The 26892-nt window shown below is 49.5% G+C and overlaps 1 protein-coding gene across 4 annotated transcripts in view; it reads right to left on the reverse strand.

Moving 5' to 3' along the window:
• Rnf213 (ring finger protein 213) overlaps nucleotides 1-26892 on the reverse strand; it is a 105872-nt gene that overhangs the window by 45471 nt on the left and 33509 nt on the right. For all 4 annotated transcript variants that reach the window (XM_052759870.1, XM_052759871.1, XM_052759873.1 and 1 more), the window contains 17 exons: nucleotides 26301-26474; nucleotides 23961-24050; nucleotides 23021-23143; nucleotides 21274-21454; nucleotides 19269-19442; nucleotides 18746-18895; nucleotides 16299-16882; nucleotides 15305-15470; nucleotides 13861-14078; nucleotides 12406-12546; nucleotides 12130-12297; nucleotides 10163-11318; nucleotides 9402-9595; nucleotides 9061-9216; nucleotides 3358-6963; nucleotides 983-1119; nucleotides 527-622 (listed from right to left, as the gene is read on the reverse strand). In XM_052759870.1, the coding sequence (XP_052615830.1) occupies nucleotides 527-622; nucleotides 983-1119; nucleotides 3358-6963; nucleotides 9061-9216; nucleotides 9402-9595; nucleotides 10163-11318; nucleotides 12130-12297; nucleotides 12406-12546; nucleotides 13861-14078; nucleotides 15305-15470; nucleotides 16299-16882; nucleotides 18746-18895; nucleotides 19269-19442; nucleotides 21274-21454; nucleotides 23021-23143; nucleotides 23961-24050; nucleotides 26301-26474 (7514 nt within the window). The remainder of the gene's footprint in view (nucleotides 1-526; nucleotides 623-982; nucleotides 1120-3357; nucleotides 6964-9060; nucleotides 9217-9401; nucleotides 9596-10162; nucleotides 11319-12129; nucleotides 12298-12405; nucleotides 12547-13860; nucleotides 14079-15304; nucleotides 15471-16298; nucleotides 16883-18745; nucleotides 18896-19268; nucleotides 19443-21273; nucleotides 21455-23020; nucleotides 23144-23960; nucleotides 24051-26300; nucleotides 26475-26892) is intronic.

The following is a 26892-nucleotide window of genomic DNA, read 5'->3' on the forward strand; positions in this document are numbered from 1 at the left end:
ACATCACAGACTCCCACAGGGTCTAACCAGTTACTGCTCTTGAACTTGCAATAACCATAACCAAAAAGTGACTGCAAACATGTTTCAAGGATATTTTTAAACATCTAATTAATGGTCTACTATTTATATGTGATTTTACAATTTTGCTCTCTCTCTCTCCTCCCTCTGTACACTCCCCCTGTGTGTGGATGTGTATGCACATGCACCTCCCTCTGTACAGTCCCCCCATGTGTGGATGTGTATGCACACACACCTCCCTCTGTACACTCCCCCCATGTGTGGATGTGTATGCACATGCGTGCATGAGTGCAAAAGCACTGGGGATTAAACTCAGGTCCTCTTGCTCACGTGACTGAGCTATCCCCTAGCGCTTCCATTCATTTTATAGTCCTCTGGTGGAATGAAGAGTTTTCTAGTTAATTTCTGTGTCTCATGACACTGTACTGCTTGCAGAAAAGAGATTCCACTGAGGTTGTAAGTAAGTGTTGGTTCCCTGTGTTGGTTCTAGACAAGCATGAAAACGTACTTGGCAGAGGCTACCAGCTGGGCGCTGTGGACACCATCGTCGAAGTCTGTCTGGATGACTAGGACTTTACGCCTGGCTGGGTTCATCAAGCAAGAGCTGGAGGAGAAAGGGAATTAATTACCGGGTGAGTTCCCTGTCCTGGAAAATGGATAAAGGAATTTCCTGAAGGAGTGTGAGGCCAGGGCCACACAGAAAAAGCATGCAGAGAGATGCCCTCCATTGGATAAGCAGATGACTCAGCAGAATTCTAAATGGCCAGCAAGGCTTCCTGGGGAGACAGACGACCAGGCTGGAAGCTGGAGGAGAGGAATAGAGTAGTGGGACAGAGAGGCCCATTGGAGGTCCAGGCATGAGCCATTGCTGAGTGAAGCCCTCCCACCCCCAGTTCACTAACCAGTGCCAGTCTCTATACCCCAGGGCTGGGTCCCTGAGAATGCAGCTAGCAGGGCACCTCACCGGACTTCCTTAAGGAAGGAATATTCAGTGTCAAACTGCTGCAGAGACAGGAGCATAGGCTTCGAGGCCAGTCCCTTCAGCTCGGATTCCAAGACTTCACAGTCCGTACTGGTCAGCAGTCTGGAGAAGGTGGTGATCTGCAACGAGGGAGGCAAACTGTTGGACAGAAACCAATGGTACTGTGGGATGGTCTTTCTGTATGCTGTGAATATGTGTTGCTACCATTGGTTAATAAAGAAGCTGCTATGGCCCTTGGCAAGGCAGGATAGAGCCAGGTGGGGAGTCCAAACAGAGAGACAAGGAGAAGAAGGCAGAGTCAGAGGAGATGCTGAGAGCCCCCAGGGGAAGCAAAATGTAATGTAACACAGGTAAAGCCACGAGACACATGGCAATACATAGATTAATAGAAATGGCTTAATTTAAGATGCAAGAGCTAGCTAGCAAGATTCCTGAGCCATAAGCCAAACAGTTTGTAAGTAATAATAAGCCTCTGAGTGATTATTTTATAAGCTGCCGACTATACCAGGGTGGGACACAAGAAGACTTCCGGCTACAGGGAGGCCCGTCTACTCGGGGTTAGAACCTAGAGACATGAGGAGGTTGAGCCCTGCCCATGATGGGTGCACATGGCACAGTGTGTGTTTAGGAGGAAAACAGACCCAGAGTATTTCCAGAGACAAGGCAGGTGAGGTAAGAGGACCTGCAGGGTTAAAAGGCACCAGAGAGAAGTGCCCTGACAGGTGCCTGAGTCTCCTTCCTGCTTTGGACCCTTCTGGAGTCTTAGGATCCTTTAGGACTCTGAGCAAATGTCACTTCTCATACACTGATTTCACACTGTCCAGTGGTGTTAGCCATTGGCCTCTCTTCCTCCTATCACAGCAGTTCTCAGGGGGACACACTCCACATCGCACACTCGAAGAGCCCTTGGGGTGTGCTGACACTTGAGCCCCGAGTTCTCACTCCTGGCTGATCCCTGAGCTTCTGTTCCCCTCAAATCCAAACCCGATGCTCATTCCTGAACCTTCTGTGTTGCTAAGCAAGGCCCCTAGGCAGTTGGGAGGGACCCAGGGAGTGCCCTGTCACCAGATGCCCACACCCACTGCCCCTCCATGAAATCAGTAATTAGCCTGTGCATCTGCACCCAACCCCTCCTTTCTCTCTCCTTCATTTTTCATTCTTTTTCCATTTTTGTGTATGGATGTTTTGCATACATGTGTGCCTGCACCCCCTGTGTGTCTGGTAGCTGTAGAGGTCAGAGGAAGGCATTGAATTCGCTGGAACTAGAGCTACAGCTGCTTATGACCTGTCACGTGGGTCCTGGGAATTGAACCAGGGTCCTTTGGAAGAGCAGCCAGTGCTCCTAACCATTGAACAATCTCTCCAACCACCCAAGCATTACTTTGTTTTTCAAATCAAGGGTTCTCCATGTAGCCCTGGCTGTCCTGACACTCACTCTGTAGACATCCGCCTGCCTCTGCCTCTGGAGTGCAGGGTTAAATGTGTGTGCCACCACACCAGACTTCCCATCACTTCTCGGTACCATCTGCCTCTCTGCTCTGACGGTCCTGGTCCTGAAGCTTCTAACTGGCCCGTTTGCCATGACGGTCTTCGGCCTCCTCACTGCTGTCCTACTGCCACGGCTACTCTCGACAGTCTCCCGCCATGTTTCTTGAGGCAGGAGGGGTCAGGCTCCTTAACAGAGCCACTGAGGACCATCTCAACCTCAGGACACAAAACTCACAGCTTGGAACCTCAAGCTCTACCCATGAATTCTTCCAGAGATCTTCAACCCCTTTGTCCTCCCATGTGCCCAGTCAGCTCTAAGGTGCCTCTTAAAAATCCCATCTGGCCGGGCGGTGGTGGCGCACGCCTTTAATCCCAGCACTCGGGAGGCAGAGCCAGGTGGATCTCTGTGAGTTCGAGGCCAGCCTGGGCTACCAAGTGAGTTCCAGAAAAGGCACAAAGCTACACAGAGAAACCCTGTCTCGAAAAACCAAAACCAAAACAAAACAAAACAAAAAAATCCCATCTGCCCTCCCCTCCACATCTTGTGCACAGCAGGCTTCCTGTGACGCTGACCCTAACTGCCTCAACACTGCCTCTCTAAGCTATACACACACACTGAAGCTACACACACACACACACACACACACACACACACACACACACACACATACACACACACACACAGGCCAACACGAGAACGGTGGAAGGCAGGGTAACCTGACTCACCCACTGTGCTCAGAACATGAGGAGCCCAGTGTCAGCATGTCCACGTTACCTATAAGTCACCCCTGCTTGCTGCCTTAAATAACAGCTTGATTCCTGACCCTAGGAGCCTAGAGCAGAGGGTGAGGCTATGGGAAGACGGTCACCTCTGTGAAGACAGCCTGGCACTCCAGATGGGCCATGCGCAGGTGGGCCTGGAGGAAGTCTGCAAAGGAGTTGTGCTGCTGGTTGTAGTAATACTCCTGTGTCAGTTGCCTCGCGGTGAACGAGCCCAGTGAGGATCCACTCAGCCGGACCACAGCGTCTGGTGTTGCACAATCCAGCAGGATGAACTTGGCCTCTTCAGACACCTTGTGGTACAGCTCCTCCGTCAGGTCCCTGGGGCCCTGCCTCTCCACAGCCTGCAGCACCACAGAGGCACAGGCATCAGAGTGGTAGCCGACGAAGACGTCTGCAGGACTGTACTTGTGTCTGGCAATGAACTGGTCAGCTTTCACATCTGCAAATTTACACGCCCACTGTTGCAGCTCACGCACAATGCCCTTCTGCCACTCCTCCAGCACAGTGTTGATGTCCAGGTAGTGCTTCTCCAGCCGGTTGATGAGGGGCACAGGGAACTGTTTGTACACCACATCTTTCTCTTCGATGACGATGAGGCGGAAGTCAGTGTGGACTCGGCATTTGACTCGATGGGTACCTAGTCCAAGGTCCACATACTTCTGGCCTCCAAGGTAGACGTAGTACTGGTTCAGAGCGTCATACAGGCTCTCGTACAGGTTCTGCAGGTTCAGCAGCACCACCATCTTTCCTGTCTCCATGCAGATCTTCACCCGGTTGATGTTCCTGCAGATCTGGGTGTATTCCTGGTCCTTGGGAAAGCTGGAGCCGAAAATGATCTCAGGTTGCTGACCCTCACTAAACAATGTCTGCTGTAGGATCTGCAGGGCCACATAGTTCCTGGTCAGCAAGAGCAAGTACCGGGACTCGGTGCTGTCCAGCCCCCTGCTGGACGCCTGCAGACCACTGTAAATGTTCTGCTTGATCAGTTCCACGGTGCTGACTTCTTCCCTGTACCTGGCCTCGGGAAGACTGGCTGTAAAGATGTCCAGGGCCTGGATGTTGTCTTTCCCACTGAAGTTCCGAAGCACAGAGTGAGCGATGTCTCGTGGGGAAAGCCCCTGGTTTGAAGCTTTGGCTTTGGCGAAGACCATCTTGATCAGGCTGTAATAGTCTCGAAGCCCAAAGAACTCCTTGTCCTGGGTCTGACACACTGTTTCATAGGCCTTGGCAAAGGGTGCAAAATACCCTCGGATTCGGTCCTGAACCAGCCTGTCCGAAGAGCAGATCCCCTCGGCGCTCTCTATGAGCTCCTTCTCGTTGGGGCTGCCACGTGACACAAAAATGCCCCGGTTCATCTTGGCAGGATCCAGAGCCCAGTTGGAAATGCCAACAAAGCCAACTTTTTTGTATGGGGCAGGATCGTCTTCAATGCACCCATCTTCCAGCAGGGGGTGCAGAGTCTTTAGGGGCATTTTGGGTGAGTCTTCTGCCAGCCCAACCTCGTCCAGCACCACCACAGAGACGTACTGCTGCAGGTCCTTGCCCTGCTGGAATCGAGCACACTGCTTGAAGGTGCCGATGATGCCTTGGGGGGTGGAGTGGGGGCTGCACTGGAATGACACCAGGTGGACCTGCTTCAGGCAGCGGAAGAGGTCAGAGAAGGCGGACTGCCCTTGCATGGCATCTGCTACAATGATCTTGGCAAGGGATTTGGAGCTGCCGGGCTTCCCTACCAGGAAAAGGGGGATCTTAAGCTCAATGCAGATCACCATCATGAAGACATTCTCCTTCAAAGCCAAGTTCCGGGCTATGTTTGTCCGTATGGGTGCCCCCCTCAGAAAAAGATCCTGTGCGTGAGTGATCTCATCAAGAATGACCTTGCTGTCATTGTATGGTTCTGGAAAGCACTTGCCAATGGCTCTGCGGTAGGGTGCTTTCTCTTCTAAAGAGGCATGGTAACACACCCCAGTGGCCATTACCAGGGACCAGAGAACAGGCTTTCTCTCAAAAGTATGTTTGCCATCACTGGATTCGTGGAGAAAGTCATCCAGCTTGTCCAAGAGCATCTCACTGTGGTCGTGAAACCATCTGAAAACTTTCACACAGCGCTCCACATCCCGGAGGCTGACGAAGCCACATTCATTCTCCCTCTTCCTCATGAACCTCTGAGAGGCAGAGAGCACACGTGCAATCACACAAGCATCAGATTCATCTACCGTGATGGAGTCCACCAGTCTCTGCACGATCTGCTGGATGTAGAGCTCTTCAGCAGAGTCATTCAGCTGTCCAAAGTCCCACACCAAAGGAATGAGGCTTGGAGGCAGAGCGTGGACTCGATATACCAGCTGCCGCAGCGGAATGGAACCCAGCCTGTCTGCTGTCTCCTCTGCACTCACCCTATATCCCAAACCTGCAGACTCCAGGTGGAGGATCATCTCCTGGGAGTGCTTCCGGTAAGGGTTGCAAGCAGCAATGATATGCAGGCCGGAATCCTCCTTTAGGCACTGACCATCCACTGTTCTGTCACACAGGACCTCTTTGATACAGCTTACGGCTTCTGTTGTGTTGGCTTCGTCAAAGAACAAGATGGTATCCAACTTGTGTTGGACCTTATTGGAGAAGGCTGTGCGCTCAGCAACCTTGACTCTGGAGTAGATCATGGATGGAGTTGTTCCTCCATGGACCTTCACCAACTTCATAGTTTCTGCCTCAACACTACCACGCTTGAGGTCGCTAAGGAATTTGATGAGCCTGGTTTTCCCACAGCCTGTCTCTCCCATGATGATAACTGGGATCCCACACCGAAACCGCATCTCAATGGCCAGGATCTTAAGCATATTGTCCGTTGTAAGTTCGTACGTTTCATCAGGGTCAATGGGCCACTCAATCCCTAGAGCCAGGCAGAGTCTTTCAATCTTCTCATGTCTGGGCAAGTGATCAAAGTTGATATTGAAGGGTACTCTCTGAAGTTTCAGCCCTTGAAACAGTTCCTCTGTCATGACATTCTTCTTGATGACTTTCCCATTCGAGGGATTGATGGCATCAACATAGCCATTGTTGTTGGGCTGCAAGTGAAAACCTATGAATGTCATGGTCATGCGGTCACCATTGAAGAAAACATATGGATGGGGCTCTGACTCCCATCTCTTTCGAAGAGAGAAGGGAGCTAGGTCTTCTTCAGCAATTCCATCCAGGGTGACCAGGTGCTTACCTGGGCTTTGGTCTGAAGTGTGAAGACTTGGAGTGGCAAAATCTCTTGCCATTAAGATCATGAAGGTTACCACAAAGTTCTTGAAGCCCCTGAGTGTGTCTCCAGTAAAAGCTGAGTTGCAGAAGACAGAAGCCTCACAGTCCTTGAGCTGACAGTTCAGAAACCAAGCGAAGTTCCGAAGCTCAGCCCAGGAAGGGTTTACCACTCCACAGTAAATCAGGAAGTGCTGCAGGCACTCCTCGGGTGAGCCTTCCACAGAGTCTTCTTTGTACTGAAATGTGTCCAGGTTCTGGTTTTGGTGGAACCGTTTTAAATACTGGTAAGGTCTTTGGAAAGCTTCACTGCTGAACTCCATTGGGTCCATTCCAGGTTCTCTGTGGCTCCCCTTAGGAGTCAGCTCCATGTCTATCACTTCCTTGGGAGGACGACAGGTAACTTTGGGGAAGATATCAAGAAACTTGAATGCAGGTGCACGTGCATTCTGCAAAGAGGAAACACATGATCACTCAACTTCTTAAACGCTGCCTTTGTTTTTTAACTCTCCAAGTCTACACTGTATTTTTAACTTGTCTCCACTGGCTGGCAACTTTTGCCTGCTGAGGTTTTAGAGAACTGAATTAGAAGACACATCCTTAACAAGGAAGCATTTTCTAACACAACTCTGGAACTTGTGTCTTCACAACGTACATACAACTGTGTGTAGGGGTGAGTGCCAAACCTGTTTAAGTACTCAGGTCCAAGAGGAACACATCTTCTCTGTACTGGGGTTATAGAATTAATATGCCTTCCCAGTGAGAAGTCACTTCACACGCTTGGACATTAAAAAAGGAGGAAGCTTCTTCCTATACACGTGTGTCTGGCTCTGGCTAATGCTCAAAGAGGAATCAGCTTCCAGTAGCAGACTTTACTAGCTTATTATATACATCTAGGCTTCTACACCCCACACATGCTGTGGTCCTTCCATCTTCAAGTCCCAGTCCCAGGCTGTCCTTTGAACAATTTGAACAGAGATGGGAGGCTGCATGTCTGATCACTGGGGCAGAGATGACATTGTCAGAATTATTTCTTACGTACACCAGCGCTGTTCTTTTTGAATAGTTGTTACCCAGGGTCATCCTGCCCACCTGGCAGAATTAGGCTTTCCTGATGACAGCACAGGGGACTTAGTGGTGGTTGTGACCCTGATGCGCTGCCCGCTTGAGTTTTTGATAAGGGGATGGAATAAAGGCCAGTTGTTAATCAGGGTTGTCCCCATTTGTTATGGGAGGTCAATCTCAGTGACTGAACATTCTCAGCAACCCTACACTTTAGTTAGTGTGGAGAATTTCCTTTCCTACAGTTTCTACCAAGCATGGTTAGTACTGTATCTCCCGGTCATATTGCAGACAGAGCTTCTTTAGCTAAATTCTATTTTGTGTAACTGGCTATTTCCTAAGCAAGTTTACCAGTAGATCCCTATAGCATTGATTTTACTTCAAGTTTATCCTGAACTACTGAGAGATGGCAGCTCTCAACAGAATCCATTTTGGCTGCAAGCCTGAGGTACAGCCTTGTCCCTCAGGACCACAGCGTCTATGTGCTGATGCTGAGGGGACACTGGTCTCAGTCAGGTGATTTCTCAGCCCCAGCTGACCAGCATTGTCCAAGCAAAGCAAAGTGTTCATGTTAGTGGTTCTGGTCTCTTGTTATTCAGTCAATTCTTCAGTCCCAGCTGACTGGAAACGAAACATGACTCAGTCAGCCGTGAATGAGCCTTTCCTTCCCTCTACACTTCCCAAGCCACGCCTCTACCGTCCATGCTGCTCTCAGCATGCTAATCTTAAAGCTCCCAGATAATTAATAGTGCTCTGAGCTCTGAGCTCTCAGTGGCTCAGAGCTCAGATGTCACCACAATTCTCTCCAAAACACATGGTCAGGTCTGTCACAGCAATAGCCCAGGAACTGGTACCAATGTCTGGCCTAGTCAGTGTTTATGTTGCTGAGATAAAACACCATGACCAAAAGATACTTGAGGAGGAAAGGGCTTCTTTCATTTACAGCTTTTACTATACACTCCATTCCTGAGGAAAGTTAGGGCAGGACCTCAAGAGAGGAAGATGGAGGCAGGAACTGAAGCCGAAGCCAGGGAGGAACACCGCTTACTGGTTTGCTCTCTAGGCTTAGCTCAGGCTGCTTTCCTCTGTCGTCCAGAACCACAGGCCTCCAGGTCAGACTGCTACCCCGCCCCAACCATGGACTCTGCCCAGATGAATCAGTCACTAATCAAGAAAATGCCCCACAAACTGGCCTAGAGGCAATCTTCACATTTTTGTTCTTGTTTTTGCTTCTCTGTTTAGCTCTGGCTGGCCTTGAACTCACTGAGATCCACCTGCCCCATCCTCACAAATGCTGGGATTAAAGGCTTCTGCCACCACTGCCCAGTCTGAGCACCACCCAGCAACTTTACAGGCCATCTCCTGAAGGAATCTTCTCAATTGTGGCTCCCTTTCTCAGATAACAGGTTTCTACCAGGTTGACAGAAACAAACCAGGACAAGGTGTGCGTCACAAGTCCTTAGGTCGTCTGTCTCCATACACACCAGTTTAGAAGACCTCTTTGGCTGTACTGAGGGCTCTTGTGAGATTTCAACAACATATAAATGGCACGGGTTCCGAAGCCACATTTTCCCATTTATATCCATTAGGTACTGCAGAACGAGGAGTTTGAAAAGAAAGACAGGAATCCCAGTCCGAACCTACAGAAGGAGACAGAGGTTTGTGAGTGTGTAGAATGGCAACCATTGCTCACACTCTGAGGACTGGCTTGTTTGCCCCTTGACAGGATGCAGTTGATCAGGAAGGCGTGAGGAGGGAGGAGGCAGTCAGGACATGGGAACCTGTCTTCCTCAAGGTCATTGGGTAGTGATGCCAGGACACTTACTGAAGTGCTCACATCAATGTGGAATATCATAGGTGTCTTTTGATAGTTCCTCTTCAAGAATGGCAGGAGGGAGCTCAGGACTTGGTTCTCATCTACGTGAGGGTCTGTCAGTCTAATAATTTTTAAAGGCACCTTTTCATCCTCTAGCTTCATTTTCAGGATTTTGTGCAATCTGTTCACATAGAGTGACTTTCCTGCAATGTGAACATATAGAGATTAGAATCTACAGATGGAGAGTAAGACACTGGAGACGCCGTGGAAGCTACTCTTTGTTTAATTCAGACGGATGCAATGGGCCATCACTGCCTGCTGGCTTTGTGTCCCTGGAGTCCCTGGGTTCCCTGTGTACCCACCCACTGACCACTGTCCCCTCTCCGTGCTACTGGTGCTGCACCTAAGTCAGGAAGACAGGAGCAGGAGCGTGAGGACAAACTCTCTCCCAGGGAAGAGGGGATGGGATGGAAGGAAACAGACAGCAACCAAAGGATCATCTGTTTCTTCTCAACCACAACCAACATAGACAGCAGAGGTCGGGAGTTTACGAGGGGTCCAACTGCAGAAAGTCTCCAGAGGAGAGGGAATGGGGCTCTCGGGAACTGCCCGGTTTCCAAAACTAGGCGAGAAAGGATACTGGTCTACAGCTAAAGAGGAGCCAGACCCCTGAAGAAGGGCTTCATCTGAGTCTCCCCTGCTGGAGGAGGAAATGTCACTGGGCAGGGTTTGGTAAAGGGGACCTCTCTACCCCCAGGTACTTTCATTACCAACACCAGCTCTTTCAGAGGTCACGATCCCAACACACATCCTGTCTCTGAATACAGTCGCTGCTGACGGGGTCTGCTCTGGGACCTGATAATGGTTCTGCAGGTAGGCCTGGATGTCCGGCAGTGGGGCCTGGGGAACCAGGGGGACTTTGTGCTGGCTGAAGGTGGAGGGGAGGTAGCAGTGCTCCCGGGCAGCATCACAGACTATCACCAACTGGTAGTCTTCACGGTGGCACTGTGTGCACAGGTCCCGGAAAAGCTCCTCTGCCCGGCAGCCCACTTCATAACTCAGCTGGTCTGCGAACAGCAAGCTGTAGACCTTGTCTTCCTGGGAGCCCAGTGTGAGGCAGCGTCTCAGGAGCAGTTCCACCTCCTCCACTGTGGTCCCCGGGGTGCAGAGCAACACCTCATCGAAGGTTGGCAGAGGCTGCCTGGGGGCCTGCATATAGATGGCCAGTGCGGCCAGCAACACCTCAGAGTGACCACACAACACCAGGTTAGGCTGGCCAACCTGCAGGCCTTTGGGGAGTGGCCGCTTCACAGGACAGTCCCCCAGTGTGGCCAGCTGAGCCAGGCAGCTGCCCAGGGCATCCAGGTCCAGGCAGTCGGGCAGGAAGGCACTCATGCACACTATGGATTGGTCCATGATAACCTGAAGCTTGCCCATTAAGCTGGACTCAGAAAGCAGCTGCCGAGGCAGATTTTTCACAACCTCCCGCAGGCAGTGTCTGGCAGCACTGCTTTCACAGGACTCGGTGGCTTCTAAGATGTCACGTACAGTGCAGCTGTTTTTGATGAAGGACAGCATCATGAGGGCAGCTTCGCTGGGTCTGCATTTCCCGAGCTCACTGCTCAGGTATACCAGCTGCTCAGCTGTGTAGAAGTTGAGGTAAAAGTGTTTGGCTCTCTTCTGAGTGACTACTGCCTTCCAGTTGTCTAGGAAGTCCTCCATCTGCCTGCAGAGGGCTCCCAGGAGCTCGATGATATCACCACTCTCTTTCAACTGGTTCACCAGTTCCAAGCCAAAGTCCATGCGGATGGAGATGCCCTGCCTGGGGCAACAGTAGACCTCAGCAGTCCAAGTCCTGAAGAGCATGTTGCCTGCACAGTGCAGGTTTATGAAGGCATGCACAAGCCGCTGCATGCTGCTGAAGACCTGGGGGAAAGGGAGCCATGAAGCCAAGGGAAGACACATGGACCTACACACGCTGACCCGCTTCCAGCTCCAAGATCTTAGACTTCTGTTACTGACTCACTGGAGCACACTTCACAGAAATCTACCTAATACTCATTATGCAACAGCTATTCCTTCGATAGTTAAACAGTAAGCTTAATAAGAGGCCTCCCTTCTTTTTTTCTTTTTGGTTTTTTGAGACAGGGTTTCACTATGTGGCTCTGACTGTCCTTGAGTTCCCTGTGGAATCAGACTGGCCTGATCCCCCTGCCTCTGCCTCCTGAGTGCTGGAATTAAAGGTGTGTACCACCATGTCCAAGGAAAGAAAAAGGATGTCAATATAAAGACTACACACGTGTGTGTGTGTGTGTGTGTGTGTGTGTGTGTGCGCGCGCGCGCGCGTGCACACACAAAAGCGGGGTCTCATGTTACCAGGCTTTCCTCAACAGGAACATAATACATATTGGCTAGTTTATAGAGGCAGCAAAGTGACTGTTTCTAAGAATACCTCGTGGTCATCTCTTCTCCACAGCTGGTGACAGTTCCTCCTGAGGCTCTTGGGGAGGACCTGCTGCTCTCAGGTCTGTCCTACTTCAGCTACTTTTCTGGGGTTGTGGTTTGGGGTGCCACACACACTGCAGACCCATTAGCATTACCCTCTAGGTATCAGAGCAAAGCTCTGTGTCAACCAAAAGCCAACGCAGACCCTCTCCACAACTGAGTAAGGAAAGTGGCTGGCCCAGCTTGAGGCCAGAGTGGCCTTGTGGGGAGCAGCACAAACCCAAATGCTCACCTCGGAAAACTTCTCCACTTCCACATTGCTGCTGTGGTCTTTCTTGCCAGACATCAGCATAAGCTTATTTAAAAGCTCCTTCAGCTCTTCTGTGGAGTAGGTGCGGAGCCCGTCTAGGGCACCATGGTCGTCAGGGAGAAGAAGGTGTAGAACGGTGTCTGGGGAAATCTGGGAGGCAATGCACACTGGCAAGTTAGTTTCTGGTGCAGAGTCCCATGACTTTACAGCAAGACCTCAGGGCCACGCCAAACCGCACCAGGACTTTGGGAGGCTCACCTTCTGACCACCTTCGGGTGCCTCAATAACATAGATGCCTCTGTTGTTGATAGCTGTGGCCAGGGACAGAGACGAGAGCTCCACAGATCCATGGCTTTCCTTCACTGTCTTCAGCCACTCCAAATTTCGGGCAGAATCTTGCTATTTGGAACAGAAGCAGGAAACAGGCTGGAGTAAGCAGCCTGTTTCCATTGACACCCTCCACCTCTGCTCTTGCTGGGGTACAGCTGCCCCCCTCCCCCAGCACTCATGCTCTGTCTCGTTCCTCGGGGTCCTGTCACTCAACATATTTTCTTTCAGTCATGCTTCCACTGCTTTCCGTGAAGCCCTAGCTGGCAGGTGTAGGGGAACTGGAAATATTTGTAGGTGAGTGGGGAACAGCCACACACCCATTGCCAAGAGCTTACCACCCCCACAGTGAGATAACAGAAAGAGTGGCGTGGAGCCCTGGGCTGTTTTTGTTTTGTTTTGTTTGTTTAATTTCTTATTTGGAGCCAGGCATGGTGCCGTATACCTTTAATCCCAGCACTTGAGGGGAAGAGGCAGGCAGATCTCTGTGAGTTAGACGCCAGCCTGGTCTCAAAGATCCACCTGCCTCTGCCACCTGAGTTCTGGGATTAAAGGTGTGAACCACACCTGACTTGGTTTTTAAAAAATTTACTTTATTTTGTGTGTATAAGTATTTGCCTCATGTATGTATATGTACAGTGTGAGTGCCTGGTGCCATGAGAGGCCAGAAGAGGATGTTGTACCCCTGGAATGGAGCAATGGAAGGTTGTGAGCCACTGTGTAGGTGCTGGGAACCAAATCTGGGGCCTCTGCTAAATCAAGTGTGCTTAACTGCTGAGCCATGCTGATTTCAGGGTTCTGAGGTGACCAGAGTAAGGAAAACATGCACTACAGCTGTCATTTGGATGTGAGCTTTTCACAGAAAGTTTGCAAACCTCCCTCTGTATGCATTCCACTTCCTCTTCAGTCCTGAGGCCATGCCAGAATGCGAGACAGTATCTCAATTCGATGGAAAGTTAGGAAAGCAAAATCAGACTCCAGTACGGAAGGTTTGTGTCTGTGTATGAGTGTGTGTACACTAGTACATTGTTGTGTGCAGGTACGTGTGCATGTCTACAGACATGGTCATGGAGGCCAGAGGACAATCTCAGTGGTTGTTCCTCAAGTGCCAATCATGGGAAATGCTCAAAGTAATAGAACAAAATGAGAATGACCATTTAGAGAAACCCACAGGCAAGATTTCACAATGTTTTCTTCTATGCTTCATGTGGCAGAGACCCTCCATTTCCACAATGACATTTTGTCCATGCCTTCCTGACTCAAGACAGAGAAGACATCTGTCTTGGGGTCTGTCATGAAGCAGCGGCATCAGTGGCAGCCTTGCCCTTGGGGTCACTGACAATCAGCTATTACACTTAATCTGCCTTGGATCCTGAGGAGACTCACCAGCTTACTGGGCAGGTGCTGGTCATTGTCCAGGGCCCTCCAGAGTTCCTGCAGATGATGCATGAACTCACGGAAATCTGCATCCGAGTCCATCTTGTACAGCAGGGAAGCATAGCCCTGCACGGCATCATGGAAACAGGCCACCCGGTCCACGTCGATGTCATTCTCCCCCGCCGAGATGGAGGCCAGGTCCACAAACACCTTGAGTTCATTGATGTCTTAAGAGGAGCAGAGGGGAGGTCAGCACATGGACATGCTGAATTTGGGGCAGTAATCCTAAATGAAGCTATAATCGGACACCAAGCTAATGTCTTGGTTTGACCCGCTTCCTGTTTTTGCTAAGAATGTGAAAATATCATCTATTGACTGAAATCTAACCTTTATCAGACAACAGTGTCCCAGGCATCATACTAGGCTTGCTGTGCACCTTATAGCCTTGAATCTACTACAGAACATCACTTAAACCACCTAAATATGGAGACCTAGGCTCAGCTAGAAGAATATGTGGACAGTGAGAAAACTGAGATAGCTCTCCACAGGCTTCTGACCACTCAACAGATATGCACGGAAAACCTTCATGGGGAATTACAGAACACCCCTCTGGGAAAGTGTCCTGTGGAAGAAAAGGTTAAATGGGGAGGGGAAGCTGGAGCGATGGCTCAGTGGTTAAGAGCACTAGCTGCTCTTCAAGAGGATCTAGGTTCAATTCCCAGCACTCACATAAAAATTCACAACCATCTGAAATTCCAGCTCCAGGGGATCTAACAACTTTTTCTTGCCTTCTGGGTACCAGGGATGTGAGGGTGCACAGATACACATGCAGGAAAAACACCCATACACAAAAAATAAAAATAAAATTATTTAATTAAAAAAATAAAAAGATACTGGGCAGTGGTGGTGTTATGCTTTTAATCCCACCACTTGGGAGGCAGAGGCAGGCATATCTCTGTGAGTTCGAGGCCAACGAGGTCTACAGAGCGAGTTCCAGAACAGCTAGGACTGTTATATAGAGAAACCTGGTCTTGGAAAACCAAAAATAAATAAATAAATAAAATAGAAAAAACCAAAAAGAGCGCCATGATGGTTCCATGGTTAAGAGCAATTGTTGGCCTCACAGGGGGTCTAACACTGTTAACATGCAGAACAATAAAATAAAATAAAAAGGCTATAAAGGAGGCTGGGTTTGTACAAAATGACCTTCAGCTATTCACAGCAAGCAACCATAGTATACAGGGAGTGACAAAGGAAAGTTTCTACACATAACCTGAGAGACGTCATTGGAATAAAATAACCCCCCAGTGAATGAGACAGACTCTGCCCCTTTGCCTCAAGAAGGCAAGGAGCAACTTTCCTGGCCTTAGTACAGCCTCAAGTACCAGAATCTCACAGAGGACCATCTGGTGCCCCCTGCAGGACCCAGGCAAGCCTAAGGGGCTGGCCATACCTTCCAGGGCCTCATGCAGCCAGTCCACAAGCTCCACCTGCCTGGAGAGTTCCTCCAGGCAGCGGTGGCGGGGCTCACTGATGTCTTGGAGCAGCTTCTTGGCCTGGATGAACTCTGGGCTGATCTGCTTCAGTTTCTCATGACGAAAGCTCTCAAAGGAATCCGCCTGGAAGACGAAGTTCAGTATGTAGTGGCACTACTTAGCCAAGCCTAGTCTTCAGGCAGCCACCACCCACAGCAAGGGCAAGGCTCACTTCATGGAGGACAATCCTCCACTGTTTGTCCACCTCCTGCTCGCCCTACACCTCCCACCAAAGCTTACATGGTCTCTGAAATCTGTCCCTCGCCATAGCACTACAAGATCTCTCTCTGTATATATATTTTTCTATTTTACTGGTCACAGAACAGGCCCAAAGGCGACTATGATGGCACATATCTCTTATTTTAGCACTTAGAGGAAGAGGCAAGTGGATCTCTTGTGAGTTCAAGGCCAGCCTGGTCTACAGAGCAACAGCCAGGACACAGAGAAACCCTGTCTCAAAATGGAAACTAAAGACTTCCCATCTTAGCTGCCATGGGTGATGGGTCACTTGCTGCTACCTAGACCTGCAATTGCCTCTGGGACAGGTGGCCTTCCTTCATTCTGAGATCAGAGCCCTTATTAAAGAACATGGCAAAAGAGGTCATGAATTTGAAAGACAGCTAAGAAGAAGTACACAGGAGAATTTGAAAAGGGGAGAAATGAGTAATAATAAATCTCAAAAATAAAAAAAAAAATGTGGCCTCCTCTTCTTGAACTGCTGATCCCCTGACAGATGGATGGCCTGAAACTCACCGGCTCAGGAGCTACCATGTTACTCAAGAAGAAAGCTTTGCTGTCCATCTGCTTCCCATCCCCCACACCACCCATACCCACCCCAAGTCAGAAGCCCCCGAGCTCTCAAGAACACTCAGGTTGGCCCTTACCCCTCAGGAGAGCCAGCAAACCACTTACGAAGTTTAACAATGTGTCAAGAACACTGAAGTCACCAGTCACGCCCAAAGTGCTTCGGACCTGAAAGATGACCTTGGCAGAGCTGACGGCCTGGTTCAGGCTATGGTATTCTTTGATCTGCCCAACGCGCTCTGAGATCCAACCTTTTTGGTCCTGGGGATCCACGGTGCACATGGACTTTAGGTCAACAGTCAGTTCATCATATTTATCTATAAAGTCTCTGAAGATGTCATCAACTTCAGCAAAGGTGATCTCTCCGGACTTCACGTTCTCATAGAGCCTGTGGAATTTCTCGTAGCAGGGGTAGTACAGGCATTCACAGGCGTCTGGGAGCAAAAACTTCAACTCTCTGTGGTCCTGATTCAGAGTACTCAGCAACTCTGCCGTCTCTTGCCAGAAAACTTGGAAGATGTGGCTGTCTTTTAGGGAGTCTAGCTTGCTTGCAATTTCTCGGATCTCAGGGCACAAGAAGTAATGTGTCTTCCTTTTGGGGGATGAGGAGCCAGGTAGCTTTATCACCGCTTCATTGAGTTTCTTATTGCTGAGGTCTTGAGAGTGTATTGCTTCAATATTTCCAAACTCCACTATGGAAACCAGAATGAAAGGTTGGGTGTTAAGCCTCTTTTCTTGTATTTCATACCCCCTTTCCCTTAATATTTTTGAGATAGGGTTTCTCTGTGTACTCCTGGCTGTCCTAGAACTCGCTTTATAGACCAGCCGCCTCTGCCTCTCTTACTGCGTTAAAGATATGTGCCACCACTGCCTGGCATCACTTCTCTTTCTTTCTTTTTTTTTTTTTTTTTTTTTGGTTTTTCGAGACAGGGTTTCTCTGTGTAGCTTTGCACCTTTCCTGGAACTCGCTTTGGAGACCAGGCTGGCCTCGAACTCACAGAGATCCGCCTGGCTCTGCCTCCCGAGTGCTGGGATTAAAGGCATGCGCCACCACCGCCCGGCATCACTTCTCTTTCTTAGTGAGGGTAAGAAGATCTGAACATGTAGCCGGGCTACCCTTCAACTAATTATCCTCCTGCCTCAACCTCCTAATGGCTGGGATTGTGGACCTGTACCAGCATGGGCAGGACTAGAGTTCTTTCTTTGGCCCTGGGGACAGAACCTACTGCCCTACAGCATTAGACAAGTGCTCTGCTACCGACTCGGCCCTCGCCCTTCTCCAGTCGCTTCTCTAAGAAAACTCAATACTAACATTTGGGTTATTTTCTCCAGAAAACACGCATCTTTCCTCCCTCCCAACCTAGTTTTGTCGGTTTTCACAAGAAGGAAAACATTGTAAACTCCGAGTACGAGGTCAGTTGGAAAACATGCACTTATTTCTCATTCCCTTCTAAAGCTCACACTAATTATAAAATAGAAATTGTATCTTTAAAGTCAGAAACTGGCCAGAGGCAGATGGATCTCTGTGAGTCTGGGGGTAGCCTGATCTACAGAGCATCCAGTGAGGGCAAATAAGTCACACACAAAGAAGCAGTAACCAGGACTGCCCCAGGCTTTCCAGCAGCACCAGAGAGATGGCCAGGAGTGACACTCGGTTCCTAGGGCCGTGACTTACAACCTTCCCTCTGTTCCCAGACGAGCAATGCATGAGAACTGGGGCAGATGTGCATCCACTCAGACGGTGAGCTCCTCCATCTCCATCTCAGGAAGGTAACTAAGCTGTGAGTGTCAAATACCGAGTCAGGGCAAGAGGACGGGGACATCTATGGGAACACACTTAGGAGGAGCCACAGATGAACCAGCAGGGTGAAGAGCAAGCCTAGCGCTCCCTCACCCATCTAGTGATGATGAGGATGAGGGACCCCATCTTGGGAGTCAACAGATAGTTGTAGCACATAAAAGTCAGAGAGATGCTGGCAGGCATGGACGTGGAGACAGAGGTGATGCTGATTCCCTCTGGCAAACACAAGTGAACTTGAATTAAATTTTTTTGATCCCTGGAACCTATATAAATGTCAGGTGACTATGGCAGCCTGACTGTATTTCTAGCCTGGGGAGGCAGGGATGGAGGAATCCCCAGAGCAAACTGGCTAGCAAAGCTAGACACATCAGCAAGCTCTGGGTTTGATTGAGAGAACCTGTCTCACTGAATAAGGTGACAAAAGGTGGTGGTAGCACACACCTTTGATCCCAGTGCTGGAGAGGCAGAGGCAGGAGGATGTCTTTCAGTTCCAGGCCAGCCTAGCCCACAGAGGACAGTCAGGACTGTTACATAGAGACACCCTGTCTCAACAATAACAACAACAACATGAATAAGGTGAAAGAGGCCTCAAGAACGCATCCTGTATCTACCCTGGGCCCCCATAAGCACACGCACAGACATATACTTATGTGTCCACCCCAGCGCTGCCCCTATGCCCACCCGCCCTGCACCTTCCTCAGCCCCTCCCCAAGACCTCTCGGTTCTTCAGTACCACTCCTGGGTGCCCACCCACCTTGCACAAGGTGTTTCACTCTCCCAAACTGCCTCAGGAGACTCTCCACGTATCTCTTCTCTCGCTTGAGGAACCGCAGATCATCCTTTCTCCTGTCCAGCAAGTCCTTCAAATCACAGGCCTTCTCTTGGAGTGGCAGCCGTATTCTATCTGAAAAGTAACTTGACAGCTCACACAATCTCGCTTGCCTTCCATGTAGCTGCTTTCTGCTGCCCTGCTCTGCACGTGCTCCATGGTCAGGGCAATAAGGAGGGACCGGGAAGACGCTGGCTCAGCCAGTCTGAGGACGGTGGAGCCATGTACTTGGCAGCATGGAACAGAGCAAGCTCTTATTGCCCTCGTTCTACTGCTTTCTCAGGATATTCCTCAGAATAATAAACCACAGCTTCTCAACTTGCTGACAAGAACTCCTGGCGGTTACAAAGCCCAGAAACACATCCTGCCTGCCAAATGCCATATCCAAGCTTTCTCCCTCTTGAAGTGGCTCAGCAGCCTGAAGGTGGTATCTCAACTTCATACTTACTTAAGTCCCAGATTTTAACAAACTGACTCCTGTGCTCAAGGATCAACTCCAGCTGCCCAACCATAATGGTGCCGTTCTCAAGTTCCTCGGCAACCTTTTGGAACACAGACTCAGCCGTGGCCATCAGCTGCTTGCCTTCCCCTGTGATGTATTCTAAGATTTTCTCATTGGTTCCTGATCAGAGAGAGAGCACATAGGTCAGAGCCTGGGTCTACTGACTCCATCAGTTCCCACCACGCATCCCTGATGACTCTTCATGGTACAGCAGCAGTCGGGCAATGTTTTCATGTGACACACTTGACTAGTGCAGGGCTTCAGGTTCACATGTCCTGCCCATCATGCCCTGCGGTAGTGTACTGTGTGAAACTGACAATCAATTTAGATGGCAAGATTTTGAATACACTTACTTTTAACCGTCAGAAAATCTTTCTACTGGTATCATTAGATTTGTGTTAAGAGCATGTTTATCTGTATCATCGAAAACAAAGTAGCCTTATCCATCATTGTAAATCATAAAACAACTGGGCATAGTGGCACACACCTTTAATCCCAGTACTTTGGAGGCAGAGACAAGCAGATCTGTTAGTTCGAGCCACCCTGGTCTACACAGCAAACTCTAGACCAGGCAACGCTACATGGTGAGACTCAGTCTCAGACAAACAACAACACATGGAAGAACTGAGACGCTAAAGAAGCCCTGGTGGCTCCGCCCATGGAAATTACTCCATGATGCAAAGAGAGCTCAGCTATTGAGCAATAGGAAGACAGGGAGGCGCTCCAACGCAAATCGCTGTGAAACAGTCAGTCTAAGGCCACACTCGTTAGAGATTCCAATTATGGGATCATCCAGAAAACAAACCACAGGGCAGGGAGTAAAGGAGAGGGTCACAGATCCTCAGGGCACTGAGTTCATTGTGTTGACTGTGATGCCCAAGCATGCCATCATACATCTATTAAAACCTAGAGAACACTTATGAACCCAGACTTAACAGTATGCCAACACCGACCAGCTCACACACCCACACGCTCCAGAGTGAACAGCAGAGCATGGGTGTTGGGGGAGCTGTGTGGGAGCTAGGTTTTCTGATGAATTTTTCTAGACAATCTATTAATGAAAATACAGACATGTGATACTCCCAAGCTAAGAGCAGAGGCACGTGGCACCCACATCAGCAGCCACACTTTTTGCCTCACCCCTCACAAGCTGTTAGGGCTCCCTGTTGGGCTGACCAATGATCAGGTGAAAATGGGAATTCCAGCCTCACCTGGGCTTTTAGCTCCAAACCTGGCACATTTCTGCTGCAAGATCTGAACACAGCAGCTCACACAAGACACGTGAGAGACTTCAGGGAAGACATAACACTTGGGGCTGTGTATGCTGGGAGGACCAGGTGGGAGGGACTTTCTGTTCTGTTACTTAATCAGTTCTGTTCTCAAAGTAATGGCTCTGAAGGCCACCTCTGTGTGTGTGTGTGTGTGTGTGTGTGTGTGTGTGTGTGTGCGTGCAAGCTCTCGAATGCATGTGTAGGCAGTCCATGCATAGAAACCAGGTTCTCTCTCTGAACCTGAAGCTTGGCTCATAGCTGGAAGCCCCAGGGATCCTCTGTCTCTGTCTCCTCCCCTACTGGGCCTCCTCCCCACCTGCTGGTCCATCTCCTCAGCCCAACTTCAGTTCTTGATTCTATCTGCAGACCAAAGCCAGTCAGTCATCTATACTCTGCACTTCATATCCCCTCATCCGGAGCCTGAGGCCTTAGACTGTCAGGGAGGCAGTGTCAAAGACAGCATGGTAGCAGAGGGGCTAGCACCCAGCAGCACTCAGTCAACTCTGACTTTAGTCTTCTTCAAGATGCCCATGCCTGTCTAGGTCCCTCCCTCCCTCCTAGCTACCTCCTTCATCAGCACAGGCCAGCTGAATGTCAGGTCTGGTTTTCTGTCCTGGCCTGCTCCCAAAGGCCAAGAGCATACCACCCTCACTGAGCTCCCCACAGCCACCTGCACATACCACACAGTTCAAAGAGGTGCCTCACATCTGGCCACGTGAGTAGGTATTTGAAGATCTCATCCACGTCAAACACAGCCTCCCCATTGTGCACAGGCCAGGACTTGGTTATCACCGCGGACAAGAGAGTACCAAGTTTCTGCAAATCTTGATAAGAGAGTCCCTGGAGGACACTGGTCTGAGACTATAAAGAAAATGAGTAAAAAGGGGAAATGTAGTAATGTCTTATTAGTTTGTTTTAAAGTAAGAGAAATGTGAAAACTGGGTGTGGGGGTACATAATACTAATCCTGGCATTGGGAAAGGGGAGTTGTAGGCCAGCCTTGGCTACACAGAAAATACAAGGCCAGCCTAGGCTGAGCCCTTATCTTAAATGATTTTTTCAAAAACTGTCCTTGAAGGACTGAATGTAGGTAATGAGTATGAGTTATGGAAGAAGATGTAAAGCTGATGGTCTTTGTCATTGTGACTGTCGTGGATGTTTTTGTGTGTGGTGGTGGACAGACACATACAGAAAATCTGAGAGTGCAAGTTCACAACCCAACGGGAAGCCCACACCTTCCATCCCTTTCGTTCTAACCACAGACAAGTTTGCTGAGTGGTACAGTGTTTGGGGTTGGTTAATTTCAGAGTGTGGTTTTATGGGTTTCTTTAATTGCAACTTTTTTATAATGTAGTTTTTCTTTATTAAAGTTATGCTTTTAATAATATTTCAAATCTATTCAAAGTAGTTCACAGAGCCTCAAAAGGAAAAATGCTCACTGGGGTATGAACCAATGGCTAAATGCTTGCCTAGCATGTGAAAAGCCCTGGTTCAGGCCAGAGAGATGGCACAGTGGATAAAGGTGTCTGCTGCCAAACCCAACAACATGAGTCCAATCCTTGGGACCCGTGTGGCGGAAGGAGAGAACTAACCCCTTGAAAGATGGCCTCTGATCTCCATGCGTGTGTGCATGCCGAAACACACACAGACACACACACACAGACACACACACACACACACACACACAGAGCAATGCTCTAATATAATAAAAGTTAATAAAAGGAAAAGTAGAAAGCCTAACACCTCGTTCAGCCCTCTCATCACACACGTGACCAGCAGACTTTGGACAAGGTGCTCAGGCAAGTCAGTAGGGGCAGCACCATCTCTTCTCCACGCACAGAAATGGACCTTTACCTCAGAAGGAACTCAGGTGGAAAACTCAAGGGCCTCAGTGGAGCTACAACTACAAAAACTAGAGGGAGCAGGTCAGTGAGTGTGCCTCACACAATGCGGTTCTTTTCTCCGTCACTGCACAGGCAGGAATGAACGGAAAATAATGCAGACCAGCAGCAGGGCTCACAGGGGCCTAACTGAGGCTCAGCCTGTAAGATGCCTGGGGGAAGGCCTGTGTGAGCAGCTGTGAGGTTCTCGCCATGTAACCCTGGCTGGCCTAACACTCACTACACAAACCAGATTGGTCTTGAACTCAGAGACCCACCTGCATCTGTCTCCCAAGTGCTGGCATTAAAGGCATGAGCCACCATACCTGGCCTAGTAGCTGTGGTTTTGCATGGCCTTAACAGCCCAAGGAATCAGAAGCCATGCTGCTTGTCAAGGAGTTGGATGAGAACACTGGATCTCAGCCCATAGCTCTGGGCACATAGGGGATGATCCCACCCTGTAGGGTCTCAGAACGTGCAGGCTTCAGCAGCCCTTGGCAGGCCGTATCAGAAAACCCCTGTGAACCCACCCTGGAAAGGCTACTGACCTGGCAGGCAGAGCTCACGGCTTCAATGACACACTTCTCAAAGCTCCTGGCCACGCTGTCATGGAGTCCACCATCATGCCACTGACTGCTGCAGAAGACAGAGATCTGCGAACGGGGCTGCTCCTGTAGACAAGGAGGGGGGTGTGAGGGCTGTGGGTGCCTCAAGGAGGGAGGTGTGAGGGCTGTGGGGTACCTCACTACTATGCACCAGGGAAACACCAGGTGTCTCACTGCCCCATGATTTGAGCTTCTCTGCACACACACTAAGCAGGTCCACAAGAACCTCACTATCCAAGGAACAAATGAAAATAGTTTCTGTAGCTAGGCATGGCAGCTCGTGCCTCTGGTCCCAGCACGTGAGAGGCCAAGGCAGGAGGAATGCTGGGAACTTGAAGCTGGCCTGGGTGAGACCCTGTCTCAAATATTGAAACATTCAAAAATTAAAGCCTTTTTTGTCCCACTCTGAAAAAGAGCAAAAGGGCCACATGCACTGGAGCTTGTGGAAATCAGGACAGGGCAATGTTGAAAGGTGACCCATTTTCCTCCACTCCTGGTTCCCTACCAGCTCTGGATAAAACATTCACATCATGAAAAGCTGATGACCCATGTCGCCAGCCTTCAGTCACATGAAGAGCATTTCTGGGTGTGGTTTGCCCCGCCCCTTTGTTGCTGTTTTTGTAAACTGGCCGGTGCAGCGTCTACATGTGTGTTTCCCTATATACAGTTGGGGTCCCCATCCTGTCCCTATTCTTCTAAGGGCATCACACAACAACTTCGACATCCTTCTGAAGTCAAAAGACAGCGGCCAAATCAGAAACAGATATCCAAACTCATGCTTGACCCCCTGCCTCACCACCATTGCAGCCTTGCACTCGGGAAAGGTAGCTGGTCTCCTCTATGTTCTTTCACCTCCCAGAACGAGGGCCCCGACATCAGGTACCTGCTTGAGCCTCCCTTCCATGTCCCCCAGCAGCGACCTCTTCCAGCCACACTTCTCCGGGAAGTCGATGTCCACCAGCCGGCGCCACAGCTGTAAGATCAAAGTGACAACCACAGGGAAGACTTCATGACCCAGGGTGGAAAATAAGGTGGACCAGCAGGTGTGGTGTTACAGATCTGTGGTCCTAGGTACTTGGGAAACTGAGGCAGGAGGGCTGTTGAAGTCTCCAGGAGTTCAAGGCAGGCCTGGACACCATAGGAAGACCCTTTGGCAGTATGAAGGGCTGAGGGCACCAGGACAAAGGGTCTCTCAGCTCTTCACTGTCACTGGTAAATGACAGTGTTAGTGGTAAGTCAGGGCAACACGACCCACTTTGGCCCATGCAATGCAGGGTCACCACTATCCCCCAGTTGTGTGACTGCTCTTCGTTGGGAAAGGGTCCCCTCTAATATTTATCCTGAAAAGTTTAAAAGAGAAAAGAGTGCGAAGAACAAAACCCTTCCTTCCACTAGGGCCCCAGGTTTTTACAGTGATTCTCAGCCCCTCTCTCTCTCTCTGACACTTGGGGGTAAGGTACAGACATCACAACACCTGCCCCGACATGTCCAGGCAAGCCTCTGTTTCCCTGAAGTGCGGTCATCTCACGGGGCATCTCTGAAGAGCAGAGATGATGTATGAGCTGTCCCTGTGCTGTGCTGATCCACCTGACGTGCTGTTTGGCTCCACGATCCAGTCAGGATTTACGCATTTCGTTTAGTGATCATGTTCTCTTTTCTAGAAAAGTACCTTTCCTTCATTTATAATGTTGACAGTTTTGAAAGGCCGATCATTTTAGAAGTTATCTTTTGATTCGTTAACAGGCTGATGATTTTTGAGGCTATCTCTTGGTTTCACTTTCTGGAATCCCATGATTAAAATCTCTTTGGAAGAAACATAACTACATTGAGCCACATGAAACTTGTACTTGTAGGTCCCTAGTGATCAGCTATCCACACCTTTCCACAGCTCCTAACCAAACACCTCAGAGTGCTGCTGCCTCTCAGCCCGGTCAAAGTGACCGTTTTCTTTTCAAGGATGATGGTCAGGTCAACCATGCAGAACTTGGGTTCAATTCCTCCGTGAGTGCTCTTTCCTCCTGGGATTAACATGCCATCTGCAGCAAGATCCTGGCTGGATGACCTGGCTACTTCCTTCAGTATTCCTGCTGAATGGCTCTTTACTCCTGGGATACGGAGCTGGTTTCTGTTGTAATTTACCCACCATTCTTCCATAAAAGAATACAAAACCACTGGGCATGGTGGTGCATGCGTTTAATCCCAGTACTCAAAGCAGAGGCAGGGGGATTCCTGTGAGCATGAGGCCAGCCTGGTCTACAGAGCGAATTCCAGGACAGTTAGGATTAAATTAGAGAGACTCTGTCTCAAAAAGAAAAAGAAAGAAAGAAAAAAGAAAGAAAGAAAGAAAACAAACAACCCTCCTCTGGAAAAAAAAAAAAAACCCAAAATCTTTTTACTTCATCTTCCATAAAAATTTATTTCAAGTACAGATTAGCCCACTCCACTTATGCACTGATGCAGAATTAGATAATTAGAAAACCTGCAATGTAGTCTTTTCAAAACACGAGTAATTTCAGCCTTACAGAAATGCTGCAGAGAGGGCTGGAGAGCTACAGGGCTCTTCCTGACTCCTGTCCTTGTCAGATTTTACACAATGAGGCACAAGTGTCAGGACATGAACGCTGGTGGGCTACTGACTAAACCCAAGCTCTGGAGCGGGGGGTGTCTCCACCTTTTCCATAAGTTTTCTTTGGCTGTCTTAGGACGAACCTCTCATACTTGTATGATTGTCATGTTAGCTGGGGACGCTTCCAGACGATGAGCCCAAGAACTGCCAACCCCAGTGACCAAACCCAAACCCACCTGCAGGGCCTTAGCTTCCCAGTCTTTCTGCAGGCACATTTGGCTGTTTCCCCACAAAAGAACTTCCTTGCTTACCTCTGTCTTCCATTTCCAATGTCACACATACACACACACACACACACACACAGCTCACAACTCCAACCATTACTCCCCACAAATCATCCCCCACCTCCTCCCTGCTTTAAGTACGTTCCTGATGCTGCTGTCTTCATCATCTTATAGCAAGGGGGACCCCGCCCAGCCAGGTCCACAGCACTTTCCATCTGTCCATGGGTTGTCAAAGACCCTTTTTTACAGAAGGGACCCAGTAGCTAGGCTTCAGGCCGTGATCACAGCTCTTGGGACAGTAGTGATGGCTCCCAGTATCTTATGTCCACACCCATGTGCCTTTGGCAGCTTCACAACTCCCAGGAAGGCTTACCGCCATCTCCTCAGAATAGGTGAACCGGACAGAGACTGGTTGGTATAGGCTGGTACAGAACATGCTGCTTTTGAGCATGTGGCGCAGCCATTTTCTTGTGGTGTTCAGGACCTCCTGGAGAGTGCTTGTCACCAAGTCTTCATCAGCTTTAGCAACCAGCCCCTCTGTGGTACCCTGCGGACACGCGAGAAAGGAATTCAGAATCTGTGGTCACCATCAAGCCTGGAGACCTGAGTTTGATCCCCAGGACACACATGGTGGAAGGAGAGAACTGACTCTTACAAGTTGTCCTGACCTCCACACCCATGCCATGGTGTGGTCTCTGTATGTCAGTCTCTGTCTGTCTCCTTCTCTCTCTCTCTCTCTCTCTCTCTCTCTCTCTCTCTCTCTCTCTCTCTCTCTCTCACACACACACACACACACACACACTCTCTCTCTCTCTCTCCTCTCTCACACACACACACACACACACGATAAATATGTGTGTGTATAATTTTGATAAGAAAAATCAAAAGGAATAACATTAAAATATGCATTTAAGGCTGGCAGTAGTGGCAGAGGCAGGTGGATCTCTGAGAGTTTGAGGCCAACC

Source organism: Peromyscus californicus, unplaced genomic scaffold, assembly GCF_007827085.1.
Source record: "Peromyscus californicus insignis strain IS unplaced genomic scaffold, ASM782708v3 Scaffold_3__1_contigs__length_106647218, whole genome shotgun sequence".
Classification (NCBI taxonomy): Eukaryota; Metazoa; Chordata; class Mammalia; order Rodentia; family Cricetidae; genus Peromyscus; species Peromyscus californicus.